Below are 14,974 nucleotides of genomic sequence, written 5' to 3' on the forward strand. Positions count from 1 at the left end.
AACTGCGGCGGCGTCTCATTCTGCTCGCAGCGAGAAGATCACGCATCAGGGATCACCGGCTCTCGTCTCTGTTTCGATTCCTGCCCTCCCTGACTGTTCCAGTCTTGCTTACCCTACACGGCGTCTCCTTGCCAACGCGTCCCCGCTCAGGGTGCAACGTCCGCGTATGCAAATGCCGGGTTCCACTCAGGTTCCTATAAGTGAGAGCACAGGGTCTAACACACAGCGGGATGGCTCAGTGGTTAGCGCAATTGCCACTCAACCGGCGGACCCGGGTTCACCTCCCGAGGCGGCAACTAATTTTTCTTCTGTTTTTTCTCATCCTGCCCTCCTTGGGCCGTGTCCCTCCTTTTCGGGTCGAGCTCGGCGGCGGTAAGGGCGGAGAGAGAATTCAAGTCTTTCCTCGCCAACGCCCCCCAACTACCTGCTCTGCCTCTCTCAGAGCATTATTGGGAGTGGCGTCAGCATTGTTCCATGTCACTGTGGCTCGATCGAACAATCAAGAGGGGCTATCTGATTCAGTTCAGATCCGTTCCACCCCCCTTCTCGGGGATAGTGGAGACGGTGATGTCATCGCCGGACAGGGTGTCCGCTCTACTGTCGGAGGTGACAGAACTGTTGAGCAAAGGGGCGATCTCCGAGGTCCCGGAGGATCTCAAACAGAACGGTTTTTACTCCCGTTACTTCTTGGTTCCCAAGAAGACAGGGGGAGTGAGACCGATCTTGGACTTGCGCAATCTGAATGCGCACGTGGCCAAGCGCCCGTTCCGCATGCTCACCACCAGCCGTCTGCTCGAGGCCTTTCCACCGGGGGACTTTTGCACGAGCATAGACCTCAAGGATGCCTACTTCCATGTCCCGATCGTTCGCAGGCACAGGAAGTTCTTCCGCTTTGCCTTTCTGGGAAAGGCGTACGAGTATACGAGGATTCCATTCGGCTACGCTCTGGCCCCACGCACCTTCTCCAAATGTCTGGAGTCGGCTCTGGAGCCTTTACGCAGGGAGGGCATCAGGATTCTGGCCTCTCTGGACGACCTCCTAATTCTAGCGTCATCCCTGGAACTGGCCAGGTCACACACTGTCCGTGTGGTGTCCTTCCTCACGCGACTGGGTCTCGCGGTGAATTGGAAGAAGAGTGTGCCGAGACCAGCCCAGCAGGTTTCCTACCTGGGTCTGGTCATGGACACATGCTCAATGAGAGCGCGTATTTCAGACTCGAGGGCTCTCGATTTGCTTTCGGCTCTCAACCTTTGCCGGCCGCCCTGCAGGCGCCCGGTTCGCGCCATCATGTCTCTGCTGGGCATGATGGCCGCGGCTCACAAGGTGGTTCCCCTGGGCCTGCTACACATGCGCAGCCTACAGGCCTGGTTTGCCCGCCAACGGGTCGACCCGGCACGCCATCGGAACCGGACCTTGTCCCTGCCAGCTCGCCTACTAGGGGACTTGAGCTATTGGAGGGACCCCCTGGTTCTCTCTCAGGGCGTCCCATTGGGCAGGGTGTCGGAATGCATCCAGGTCTTCACGGACGCATCTCTCCACGGTTGGGGCGGGGTGTGCCTGGGCCAGGCAGTCGGAGGCGTGTGGCCTCCCGGCACTCGTCACATCAACCTGCTAGAGCTAGACACGGTCTTATTGGTGCTCATGCATTTCTCGGACCTGGTCAAGGGCCGCGATGTCCTGATTCGCTCGGACAATCGGGCCACGGTCGCTTACGTCAATCGTCAGGGTGGAGTCAGGTCTCCTGCTCTCCACCGGGCAGCGACACAGCTCTGGCTATGGGCTGGTGCCCATCTCCGCTCCCTAGCTGCAGCCCACATTCCGGGTCATCTGAATGTGGGCGCGGACATGATGTCTCGGAGCGGCCTCCATCACGACGAATGGCGCCTCCACCCAGACATCGTCTCCCGCATCTGGCTGAGATTTGGGGAAGCTCAGGTGGACCTGTTTGCATCCAGGCGGAACGCACACTGTCGCCTGTGGTTCTCCCTGTCTCAAGCGGATCGCCCCCCTCTGGGGGTGGACGCGTTCGCGCACCACCCCTGGCCCCGGGGCCTCTTGTACGCGTTCCCTCCGCAACGCTGCATAGCGCGCTTGTTGGCTCGGATCAGGACAGAGAGGCTTCGGGTTATCCTAGTGGCACCCGACCGCCCCTCGGCCATCTGGTATCCGGAGATGATCCAGCTGCTGGTGGATCGTCCCTGGTCAATTCCGCCCAGACAGGACGCGCTGTCCCAGGCGGAGGGCTCGATCCTACACCCCCCAGTGCTCTCGGGAGCCCTCAGGGTCTGGCACCTGAGCGGGTCAGGCTCTTGAATAGAGGTCTGTCCGAAGCCGTGGTGCGCACCATCCAGGGCGCTAGGGCATCTTCTACATCCAAATTATATTCCTCTCGCTGGAATATGTTTGTATCATGGTGCACGCAGAGGTCCTCGGACCCTTCGTGTTGTCCTGTGGAGGAGATTCTGTCGTTCCTACAGTATCTCTTCGACATGGATAGGTCTCCTTCGACCATCCGCGGCTACGCATCTGCCATCTCTGCATGCCATGAAGGTTTTGCTGGAACGACTGTTTTCAAGCCACCCCCTTCTTCGCCGTTTCCTTTCGGGGACGAGTCGTTTACGCCCGGCGATCAGGCTGGGCGCTCCTCAATGGGACCTGGCTAAGGTGTTGGGCGCCCTCTGCGCACCCCCATTCGAGCCTCTACAACAGTGCTCTCTCAAGTTGCTTTCCCTTAAGACGGCCCTGCTTGTTGCTCTGTGCTCCGCAAAACGGGTGAGTGATCTCCGCGCTCTCTCTGTGCGCCCCGGGTGTTTGGCCATCAGAGAGGACTTGGGTTGCGCTACGTTGAGACCTAACCCTTCCTTCGTGCCGAAAAGTATCACTAGTTCTTTTCGGTCGAGGACCATTCAACTACAGGCCTTCTTCCCTCCCCCGCACGCCCGGGAGGAGGACGAGAGGCTTTACCGTTTGTGCCCGGTGCGTGCCCTTGCCTTGTATGTGGAACGCACCAGGTCTATCAGATTGACTCCCCAGTTGTTTGTCTGCTTTGCGAAATCATCGTTGGGTCGTCCGCTTTCCAAACATCGTCTGTCCCATTGTGCGTGTTTGGGGGCGCAGCACGCTTGTGAGGGTGCCAAGGAGGAGCCGATTTGCACCACCTGCGCTGTTCTCCCATTGCCGGTGAGGATGGAGCGGCTTCCTTTTTTCGCCGAGGAGGTCCCACTCGCCGACGTCCTCTGTCTCCTCGCTGAGGAGGACTCCTTTCAGGAGTTGGGGGCGTCGGCTGAGAAGACCGGCCCGGTGATGGCTCCGCTTACCCCTGGGACTGCTCCCTCCCGCTCGGCCGAGCGGGTGCGGCGGCGTTCCAGTTCTTCCTCTTCCTACTCGGAGGAGGAAGTCGCCACTCCTGTGGACAAGGGTGCCGACCCCCTGGCGGTGAAGGAGGATTTCTTCGCTGCCATCTCTGCTGCTGCGCGGCGCCTGCGCATCCCCATGCCGTTGCCCACGCCAGAGGAGGGGGACGACCTTTCCGAGGCGGCCCGTTGGACAAGGGCCTTTTTCAGTGACTGCCGATTGGCAGAGAGGGTAAACCAATAGGAGCGAAGACCCTATGGGCGACGCTCCACTCATAGAACTGGGGTTACGAAAGTAACCATTGGTACCAAAGATATAAGAGCTTACTCACAATAACAAAGATCATAATTTTTCGTAGTTGATCGATTGAAAGTGCCACACAAATCCTTTCCCAGTTGGTTCCTCGCAATTTCCATGTTTTCTCGAATAAGGTTTTGCCAGTAAATCCGCCAACAAATCTATTTATTCTCCTCCATGGTACCTTAAGAAACAACTGGGCGCAGCAGAAATCTAAACAAAAAATCTACCAGAAAGCACTGCATCTACTACATTCTTACCCTGAACGGTTGCTAGTTGAGACAACAGGGCTCAGTAAAAATCTAACGCAAAGAATCTAACAATCTAAACCTCACTAAAGAAAACTAAAATAAGTCTTAGATGTTCTTTAATAACATCCTAACTAGTTTTCGTCCTAACTAGTTTTATCTCAGTTACATAGCTGGCTCTCCAATCACACCACCTGAAAAATGCGCCTGCAGGCAAGCTATAAGAGTGCTAAGTGCAAAAGGCCAGGCTCCTTATGGCGAACTCGAAATCTGATTGGTTGAAGAATATGACAATCAATAACCTCTTCCCCATTTGCTTCAACCGAAGATGGGATTAATTATATAGGTCTCAGGTTGGATTTTCACCCGGGGACAGCACATGTGAAAAATCTGATTTGGATAAAAGCTCTGATTTATCTGAGCTGCACTGGCAACAGCACAACCGAGGGAGAGAAAAGCAATTACATTTTGTCAGTAGACTGATGGGAATGAACTTTGTAAAATACATCTAGCATTAATAAAAATATAATTTTCTAATTCTCTGATGCTGTTGTACGGAGAGAAAAAATAAATATAATGTACGTGACTCATTTTAGTTTCAAGGTACAAGTGGGGCATCATTTTAATCAGGAGAATGTCCTCTTTTTAATAAAATATGGCTTGCGCCATTCAATGACTTCAAATGCTAGATTAGAAATAGTCAGAAAAAGCAATTATTTTTATATACTTCCACATAACGCAGGTTTAAGCGCAATTAATACCATATATGACCAGATATTCACAAACCCGATTCCAAAAAAGTTGGGACACTGTACAATTGTGAATAAAAACCGAGTGCAATGATGTGGAAGTTTCAAATTTAAATATTTTATTCAGAATACAACATAGATGACAAAATGTATCACTTTAAGGGAAAAATAAGTTGATTTTAAATTTCATGGCATCAACACATCTCAAAAAAGTTGGGACAAGGCAATGTTTCCCTTCTTTTTTTTTTTATAACAGACTGCAAACGTCTGGGGACTGAGGAGACAAGTTGCTCAAGTTTATGAATAGGAATGTTGTCCCATTCTTGTCTAATACAGGCTTCTAGTTGCTCAACTGTCTTAGGTCTTCTTTGTCGCACCTTCCTCTTTATGATGCGCCATGTTTTCTATGGGTGAAAGATCTGGACTGCAGGCTGGCCATTTCAGTACCCGGATCCTTCTTCTATGCAGCCATGACATTGTAATTGATGCAGTATGTGGTCTGGCATTGTCATTTTGGAAAATGCAAGGTCTTCCCTGAAAGAGACGACATCTGGATGGGAGCATATGTTGTTCTAGAACTTGGATATAACTGTCAGCATTGATGGTGCCTTTCCAGATGTGTAGGCTGCCCATGCCACACGCACTCATGCAACCCCATACCATCAGAGATGCAGGCTTCTGAACTGAGCACTGATAACAACTTGGGTTGTCCTTGTCCTCTTTAGTCCAGATGACATGGCGTCCCAGTTTTCCAAAATGAACTTCAAATTTTGATTCGTCTCACTACAGAACACTTTTCCACTTTGCCACAGTCCATTTTAAATGATCCTTGGCCCAGAGAAAACGCCCGCGCTTCTGGATCCTGTTTAGATACGGCTTCTTCTTTGACCTAAAGAGTTTTAGCTGGCAACGGCGAGTGACACGGTGGATTGTGTTCACCAACAATGTTTTCTGGAATATTCCTGAGCCCATGTTGTGATTTCCATGACAGTATCATTCCTGTATGTGATGCAGTGCCGTCTGAGGGCCCGAAGATCACGGGCATCCAGTATGGTTTTCCGGCCTTGACCCTTACGCACAGAGATTGTTCCAGATTCTCTGAATCTTTGGATGATATTAAGCACTGTAGATGATGATAACTTCAAACTCTTTGCAATTTTTCTCTGTGAAACTCCTTTCTGATATTGCTCCACTATTTTTCGCCGCAGCATTGGGGGAATTGGTGATCCTCTGCCCATCTTGACTTCTGAGAGACACTGCCACTCTGAGAGGCTCTTTTTATACCCAATCATGTTGCCAATTGACATAATATGTTGCAAATTGGTCCTCCAGCTGTTCCTTATCTGTACATTTAACTTTTCCGGCCTCTTATTGCTACCTGTCTCAACTTATTTGGAATGTGTAGCTCTCATGAAATCCAAAATGAGCCAATATTTGGCATAACAAAAAAATGTCTCACTTTCAACATTTGATATGTTATCTATATTCTATTGTGAATTAAATATAAGTTTATGAGATTTTTAAATTATTCCATTCCTTTTTTACTCACAATTTGTACAGTGTCCCAACTTATTTGGAATCGGATTTGTACTTTCTATGCCAGATGTTATTTTTCAGTTTCATTGTGAAATGAGGTTACAGTAGTAAAATAAAAGAGGATTATTTTAAGCTTCATTCAGGTTAGAAGAGGCTGAACAAAGGTTCGTTTCAATTCACTTGCTATGGGGACGCGCTAGCGTTCCAGCTCAGTCAGCGTTCTTTTACCGTTTTTGAGGCTAGGGTGAATTTTTATGAGTTCTATTGTCCTGCCTAATACTACACTAAAAAGGAACACGTCGCTAACTAGCTTGGCCGATAGCCGGCCGGCACACTACAGTCCCTGACAAAAGTCTTGTCGCTTATCTATTTTGTAGAAACACCTGCTATTAACCTGACTTTTAATTAATCAATTGGTGTTAGAAATAGCTCATATGAAAAGATAAAACCCTCCCAAATGATGTTTAATGCACTGAAATAAATTAGTTTCACTGAAAAAATATTTATCATTTAATCAAGACAGAAAGGTCAAATTTTGGCAAGACAAAAGTTTTGTCGCCTATACAGGAATTGAACAAATTTACTGCAAATACAAAAATATGTCAGCAAATTAAGTAATGGTGCTGTGAGATCCTAATTTAATATCTTGTATGACTTCCATGAGCTTGAAGGACTGCATCCATGCGGTTTGGCAAGGATTCATACAATTTATTGATGAAGTCATCAGGAATAGCAAAGAAAGCAGTCTTGCATGCCTCCCAGAGTTCATCAATATTCTTTGGTTTCGTCTTCAATGCTTCCTCTTTCATCCTACCCCACATATGCTCAATGATGTTCATGTCTGGTGACTGGGCTGGCCAATCCTGGAGCATCTTGATCTTCTTCGCCTTGAGGAACTTTGATGTGGAGATGGAAGTATGCGATGGAGCACCATCCTGCTGCAGAATGTGGCCTCTTTTATGGTTGGGAATATAAGAAGTAGCTAAGATTTCTTGGTATTTTAGACTATTGATGTTGCCTTCCACCCTGCAGATCTCTCGCACACCCCCATACTGGATGTAACCCCAGACCATGATTTTTCCGCCACCAAACTTCACTGTTTTCTGGGTGAATCTCGGATCCATGCAGGCTCCAGTAGGTCTCCTGCAATATTTGAGGCGACTGTGGTGTAATTCAACAGAATATTCATCTGAAAAATCCACCTTCTTCCACTTTTCCAGCATCCATCCTTTTAGCAGGCTGTGGGCCTTGGCAAATGCCACACGGTTTTTCAATTGTCTTTTGTTTAGTGCTGGCTTCTGGGCACTGATTCGACCATGGAGGCCATTTTGAGACAGAATCCGACAAACTGTTCTGGTTGACACAGGGACTTCAGGTGACCAGGTCTCGTGGAGCTCTGCTGCAGTGGAAAAAGGGCTGGCCTTCGATTTTCGAGCCAACAAACGGTCCTCTCGAGCAGTTGTCTTGCGGGGTCTGCCTGACCTGGGCTTGTCAAAAACGTCTCCAGTGTCTTCAAATGTTTTTTTTATCCTCTGTACTTGACGCTGAGACACATTGAAGGTGTCTGCCACATCAGCAGTGGATCTGATCATCAGCCTCTTGATGATCAAAACTTTAGTCTCAGGGTGAATCTTAGGCATGTTTGCAGAGGTCTAGTTGCAGTTTATGTGAAGGTCTGGTGTACTGGGGTTGTTTTTATACACACCCGAGACCTAACTGATCCATAATTAGTCACAGGTGAAGCTCATATGACAAGGCGACAACACTTATGTCTTTGCAAAAATTGACTCAATGGGCTTTACCAAGCTGTGAATATTTGAATACTTTTTGACAGTTTCGTTTTGCACTGAAACATTATTACAAAAGCTGTTGGGATTAGAATGAGCCATTTCTTGTAAAAACATCTTGATTAGAAATATATTTCAGCGGCACTTCAGGTCAATTTGTACACAAGCGACAAGACTTTTGTCAGGGACTGTACAGTAAACTACTTACCCTCGTAGTTGTGCAGATAACTCGATACGTAGAGTTTGAATCCCTTTTTCCGCTTGCTTGTTGGAGCAGGGGACCAGGCATCAACAATTCGATTGACATCACTAATGCTTATTTTAGGCAGGTCTTGGAGACATCTACTAAAAACAGAAATTTTGGGCGACGCTGGTAAACTAGAAACTGATATGCCGACTTCTGGCTAAAGCGGAAGTTTGTCCATATGCTTGTGCACAGAGCCTATTGCATTAAATTGTTTATTGATGTTGCAAATGACAGTCTAGAGCGATTTACCTAACTTACTTGCCGTCCGGTAAAGAAAAAATACTGATCAACTTAACATTACATGATGTCTGGTCTGCCGCACATGTGGTATTTCACAATTTGCAACTTGCAATCTGCTAAAGATTGTCAAACAAAGTCAGATACAGGTGACAAGATGAGTTTCTCACAGACAAGAAGGTAATCAAGATTTGAACTTCCGGTCAGATTGGTGAATCATCTTTGATCGCAAACTTTTGGTCCCAGAATTCAGTAGAATGAAAACTAAAATGGCTGCGCATGTAAACAGTAATTAGCCAAACAAACTCAACATAACCTTCATAAAGGTGTTTTTCACTGATCGTATTTGTCCATTACTAAATATGCAAGAATCGGAATTCTTTATTTTTCAACATCTTTATTGAAATAGTGAATAATCACGTAATTGAAGGCATTAGTAACACACAAACCATTGTCTGCTGGTCAGCATATGTTTTATTCATAAGACAAGTGGAGTGATCCTCAGGAAAATAACACCTCCTAGAAGGTTGCTCAATAAATATTCAGTATACTCGTTAACAGTACTACTGCCCTAAATTGTTTCAAAATATAATTTTAACCAGTTGAAATCAGAATACTGCTCCATATCTATTAAGCAACATGGTGTTTATGGGCTGATGTGGTGGCAGTTTTTTTTGTCATAATATACAATTCTGGAATTGTCAGTGCATACTGAAATAATATGCATTAAGACATCACGCAGAGGGGCCTTCAGTGATATTTTAAAATGTACTTGTGAAAAGGTTTAAATTTGATGCTACAGAAGTAGCGTTTGAAGCATTTTTCACAAATTCAGAATTGCAGAAAAATCATTACACTTGACTTAATGTGTCCCAATTGCAAATATGTTCCTTGGGAGGAGATGTATTAAATATACTTCTTTTCAAGATTTTATTTTAAACATGGTGAGCGTGGTGAGCTTGCAAATGTGGGGAACGTATTGGTACGTATGGTCCTTGTCACCATACGTACCAAGTAGAATTATTATACCATTATCCTTGTAGGAGATCCATGTTTTTTAACATACTGCCCTGATTGATATAACAATTGTTTTGTGTTTTTCACAAATTCAAAATGGCCATCAAACCAATTGCAAATATGTTCCTCATGAGGAGATGGACTTATCCGCCTCCTTTCATGGCTGTATCTCAAACTGGGTGAGCATGGTGATCTTGCTTATGTGAAAAACCTCAATAGTGCCACTGTGTGTTTGATAAAAAAATCCTTGCAGTCATTTTTTTGTACGGTCCTTGTCAACATGTACCAAGTCGATTTATTATACCATTATAAATGTGCATTATATATACCATCTATATATGCAAAACCACGTTAACCAGTGAACTGCTGAAACCCTAATAATAATGAACCGGAACAAACACAATAGGGTTTCACCAGTGAACTGCTGAAACCCTAAATAAGAAGTATGGGAGAAACCTATAGTTGTGCTTTGGCATTGGCAAGCACACCTTATAATAAGAAGTATGGGAGAAACCTATAGTTGTGCTTTGTTTTTAGCAAGCACACCTACAGATGTCGCTCGTTTAATTCCAGCACCAAGGGGGCAGTCCGCAACGAGGCATGCCGCAGTATGCCTCATTATACCGCGGCAAGGAAAAAAACTAGGGCTGTCAAAAATAGCGCGTTAACGACGTTAATTAGTTGTTTGTTGTTAATTACATCCATTTTTTAACGCATTTCACGCATGCGCAGTGTGACAAATTATTCAGGTCAGGAAAGTCAGGAAAGTGCCATGTACCATGTATTGTTCCAGAGACAACAAATAAAGATATAAAGAATATATGGTACTGGCGTCTGTATTCCATGTGGAACACAATGCATGTCTCCATTACAACCTCTTCCTCTAGGGAATGCACTTCATCTTATACAACACATTACTGCCACCTGCAGGCATAAATCAGTACTCATCACAATAGAACCTCATTACAGTTGGGAGCTAGAGGCGAGATGGAGCAAGGTGAGCGAAGTGGGCCTATTGACGGACTCAAATATAAAAAGAATGATGATGGTACAAGGTTATTTGCAAGATTTGTAACAAGGAGTTTCAATTTCACCGGAGCTGTTCAAGCTTGAGGTACCATGTCAACGCCAAACATGTGTTTGCTGGGCCGTCAGGTTATGCAAGTCGTTTGCGTCAGACCACGCTGAATGTTCGCAGGCCATTAACAAAATCAACCTCAGATAATTTGACCAACACAATAGCAAAATGGATTGCAAAGGATTGTAGACCCATTAGCATTGTAGAAGACTCAGGTTTCCTTGATGTTTTGCAAGTGGCGTCTCAAGACTCATCCTATAAGCCACCGTCAAGAGCCACAGTTATGACGAAAATCCACCAGCTCTATGAAAACGAAAAAGGAAAAAGGAAAGAGCTCAAGTCTTGGCTCAAGTAAATCATATCGCCCTGACAGGAGACCACTGGACATCAGTGAGTAACAACAAATACCTCGGAGTAACTGCACATTTCATCAGTGACACGTGGGAACTGAAGTCTTTTGCGCTGACTATATTAAAAACTGAGGAGCGTCATTTTGCGGAGGCTTGTAAAGAACAGTTCCTGTCTGTTGCACGTAAGTGGGACATCGAGGGCAAGACGACAACCATTGGGACTGACAGTGCACGTAACATGGTTGCCGCAATTCGACTTACACGCTATGAACACATGAAGTGTGTCGCTCACATGGTGCAGAGAAGTGTCACAGAGAGTCTTGCTGACAGCGGCTTTGTAAATGCTTTGGCCAAGGCTTGCAAAGTTGTCGGTCATTTTAAGCACAGCCCAGCAAATGCTGCGGAGATTCAAGCACAACAAGTCAGCCTGGGTAAGAAGCAAGAGCCATTGATCCAGGATGTTCCAACACGTTGGAATTCGAAGCTGGAAATGGTCAAGCGCGTGAGCAGAAATAAAGAGGTTGTCATCGCAGCCCTGGACAATCAGGAGCACAAACTTGTTTCGCCGATCGCAGCAGAGTGGGATAAACTGCAGAGGCTGGAGACACTTCTAGAGCCATGCAGGTAAATCAGTCTGTAACTTATCAAATAACATTGCTTTGATTATTTTCTGGAATTAATTAAACCAAGTCAAATATCAATAACATGTAAGTATGTAAAAAATAATACTGATAATAATAATAATAATATATTATTATTATCATTATTATTATTATCATTATTAATAATATGTTGATAACCACTGTTCTAATAATACACTGTCTCTGTGTGCATGTGTGTGTTTGTGTGCGTAGGTATGTAACTGAGCTCCTGGGTGGAGAGGCCTATGTCTCCTGTTCTGTGGTACTACCTTCTCTCTGCCACTTGCGTCTCAAGATGGAAGCCTGTGATGAGGACCCTGCATATGTGGTGAGATTCAAGACCAAGTTCAAGGAGGACCTAGCATCCCGTCAAGAACAGCTCAACAATGCATGGCTCCAGATTGCTACAGTTTTGGATCCTTGTTTCAAAGACTTGAAATGCCTGCCCAAGACAGACAGGGAAGAGGTGTGGACCACACTTGAAGGGATGCTGCAACAAGAATCACCCAGAAGGTCTTCACAGACACATGATGATGGGCCACCCAGGAAGAAAATCAGCCTTCTGCAAATGGGCTCAGATTCAGAATCAGAAGATGAAGAGGTCCAACCTGCCATACAGAGGTACAGAGCAGAGCCCACCATTAAATTGGAGGACTGCCCCTTGAGGTGGTGGGCATCTCATTCAGGAGCCCATGAGAAGCTGGCCTCACTAGCTCACAAATATCTAGCAACTCCTGCAACCACTGTTCCCTGTGAATGACTTTTCTCAGTTGCAGGTCACATTGTGAACAAGAAAAGGTCAGCTTTACTTTCAAAAAATTTGAACAAGTTAGTTTGCCTCAGCAACTGGCTGAAAGATGATGAAGCTCAGTAGATTTGAAAGGTGACGTTCAAACAAAAAGACCAGTTTCAGTGCAACATGTTATAGTAGTTAGCAACTGGATTTTTGAGCAACTGGATTAAAGAATGGAGGAAAAGGTAAAAGATTGTTCTTTGGTTTGATTTAAAAGTTTTATTGAAAATGTTTTTTTCCACATAAAAACTCAACAGATGACTCAAATTGTGCAAAAATGTGGTAGGCCACTGTTATGATTTGACTACATTTATTGCTTTCTGTTCAATTGAATACTGTAAATTGTACGTCCTGGTTAAGAGGAATGCCAAAGAGGAAGCGATGGGACATTACAAAGACAAATATTATGGTGTGTAGTATGTTTCAGCTTGATTTAAACCACCATTATTTGGCTGTGTTAATAAACAGGCATAATATGAAAATTATGTCTCTGTGTCCTGTTATTTATCTTTAGGTATGCATTTCAGAAAGAAAGAAATGTTAGGATTCAGGTGTAATTGCAAATAGTGATTAATCCTGATTAATCCACTGAAAATTCTGATTAATTTGAGTAAAAATTTTAATCATTTGACAGCCCTAAAAAAAGATTAAAAAAATAAAATAAAATGGCCACCAGGATGCATCTGCGAACTTACTTTTTGCACAATATTTTGATTCCAAAGTCATGTTTCCAATCTGAATAGGGATTTTGAGGTCAATGTTTGAAACGTCTCAAAAAATAGGCTACCACGCAAATTATGTGGTTTTCCATAGGATGTCTAGCCCACGCGTGCAAAAAAGCGTTTGACACGCTCTGCGGAAAGTTATACTATTGGTTCAGATCATTTACTGAACCTCTTTGCTGGCCAGTTGCACCATCACTAGATATTTTTAAACTGGCCCGGTTATGTCTGCTTCGCCTTCGACATTTCGCAGTGGTAAGCTGGAGCTGGTGTAGGAGTATGCTACTTTTGATTCTCTTGCCAAGCTTAGTCACATGACTCAATAATGTCTTATTGTGAGAGTGAGCAGAGGCTCAATGTTTTCTTGGCAACAGATCATACAAGTCACACAATATTTGGCTATTAAATATGCTATTCATCTATTTAATTTGGCATATTTCCCACTGGACATTTTGGCGTTTGATATTTTAATTTGCCCCTCCAAGAACTGCCACCTTAACGTGGTGGAGGGGTTTGAGTACCCGAGTGACCCTAGGAGCTATGTTGTCTGGGGCTATATGCCCCTGGTAGGGTCTCCCAAGGCAAACAGGTCTTAGGCGACGGGTCAGACTAAGAGCGGTTCAAACCCCCCTTAATGAAGAACAACATAATGAGTACCGTGACGTCGCCCGGTATGGCGCAGGCGGGGCCCCACCCTGGAGCCAGGCCCGGGGTTGGGGCTCGTATGCGAGCGCCTGGTGGCCGGGCCTTCCCCCATGGGGCCCGGCCGGGCTCAGCCCGAACGGGTGACGTGGGGCCGCCCTCCCGTGGGCTCACCACCCACAGGAGGGACCATAAGGGGCCGGTGCGAAGAGGATCGGGCGGCAGTCGAAGGCAGGGGCCTAGACAACCCGATCTCTGGACACAGAAACTAGCTCTAGGGACGTGGAATGTCACCTCGCTGGCGGGGAAGGAGCCTGAGCTAGTGCGTGAGGTTGAGAGGTTCCGATTAGAGGTAGTCGGGATCACCTCTACGCACGGCTTGGGCTCTGGAACCACACTCCTTGAGAGAGGATGGACTCTTCACCACTCTGGAGTTGCCCATGGTGAGAGGCGGCGGGCTGGTGTGGGTTTGCTTATAGCTCCCCAGCTCTGCCGCCATGTGTTGGAGTTTACCCCGGTGAACGAGAGGGTCGTTTCCCTGCGCCTACGGGTCGGGGATAGGTCTCTCACTGTTGTTTGTGCCTACGGGCCGAACGGCAGTGCAGAGTACCCGACCTTCTTGGAGTCTCTGGGAGGGGTGCTGGAAAGTGCTCCGACTGGGGACTCTATTGTTCTACTGGGGGACTTCAACGCCCACGTGGGCAACGACAGTGACACCTGGAGGGGCGTGATTGGGAGGAACGGCCCCCCTGATCTGAACCCGAGTGGTGTTCAGTTATTGGACTTCTGTGCTAGTCACAGTTTGTCCATAACGAACACCATGTTCAAGCATAAGGGTGTCCATCAGTGCACGTGGCACCAGGACACCCTAGGCCGCAGGTCGATGATCGACTTTGTTGTCGTCTCATCTGACCTGCGGCCGTATGTCTTGGACACTCGGGTGAAGAGAGGGGCGGAGCTGTCAACTGATCACCACCTGGTGGTGAGTTGGATCCGATGGCGGGGGAGAAAGCTGGACAGACTCGGCAGGGCCCAAGCGAACTGTAAGGGTCTGCTGGGAACGTCTGGCCGAGTCTCCTGTCAGAGAGATCTTTAACACTCCCACCCTCCGGCAGAGCTTCGACTGGATCCCGAGGGAGGTTGGAGATATTGAGTCCGAGTGGACCATGTTCTCCACCGCCATTGTCGAAGCGGCCGCTCGGAGCTGTGGCCGTAAGGTCTCCGGTGCCTGTCGAGGCGGCAATCCCCGAACCCGGTGGTGGACACCGGAAGTAAG

The 14,974-nt window shown here is 46.7% G+C and overlaps 2 protein-coding genes across 3 annotated transcripts in view; one reads left to right on the forward strand and one right to left on the reverse strand.

Annotated features, from left to right (window-relative positions):
- Positions 1 to 14,974, reverse strand: part of prkg3 (protein kinase cGMP-dependent 3) — a 181,874-nt gene that overhangs the window by 136,955 nt on the left and 29,945 nt on the right. The gene's annotated exons all lie outside the window — the stretch shown is intronic.
- LOC117593314 (zinc finger BED domain-containing protein 4-like) lies at positions 3,187 to 12,301 on the forward strand. Its single transcript, XM_034287977.1, has 3 exons — positions 3,187 to 3,541; positions 10,924 to 11,524; positions 11,755 to 12,301. Exons 1-3 carry the CDS (start codon positions 3,187 to 3,189, stop codon positions 12,299 to 12,301), a joined length of 1,503 nt encoding a protein of 500 aa, XP_034143868.1.

This window comes from Esox lucius, chromosome 18 (genome assembly GCF_011004845.1).
Source record: "Esox lucius isolate fEsoLuc1 chromosome 18, fEsoLuc1.pri, whole genome shotgun sequence".
Lineage (NCBI taxonomy): Eukaryota > Metazoa > Chordata > Actinopteri > Esociformes > Esocidae > Esox > Esox lucius.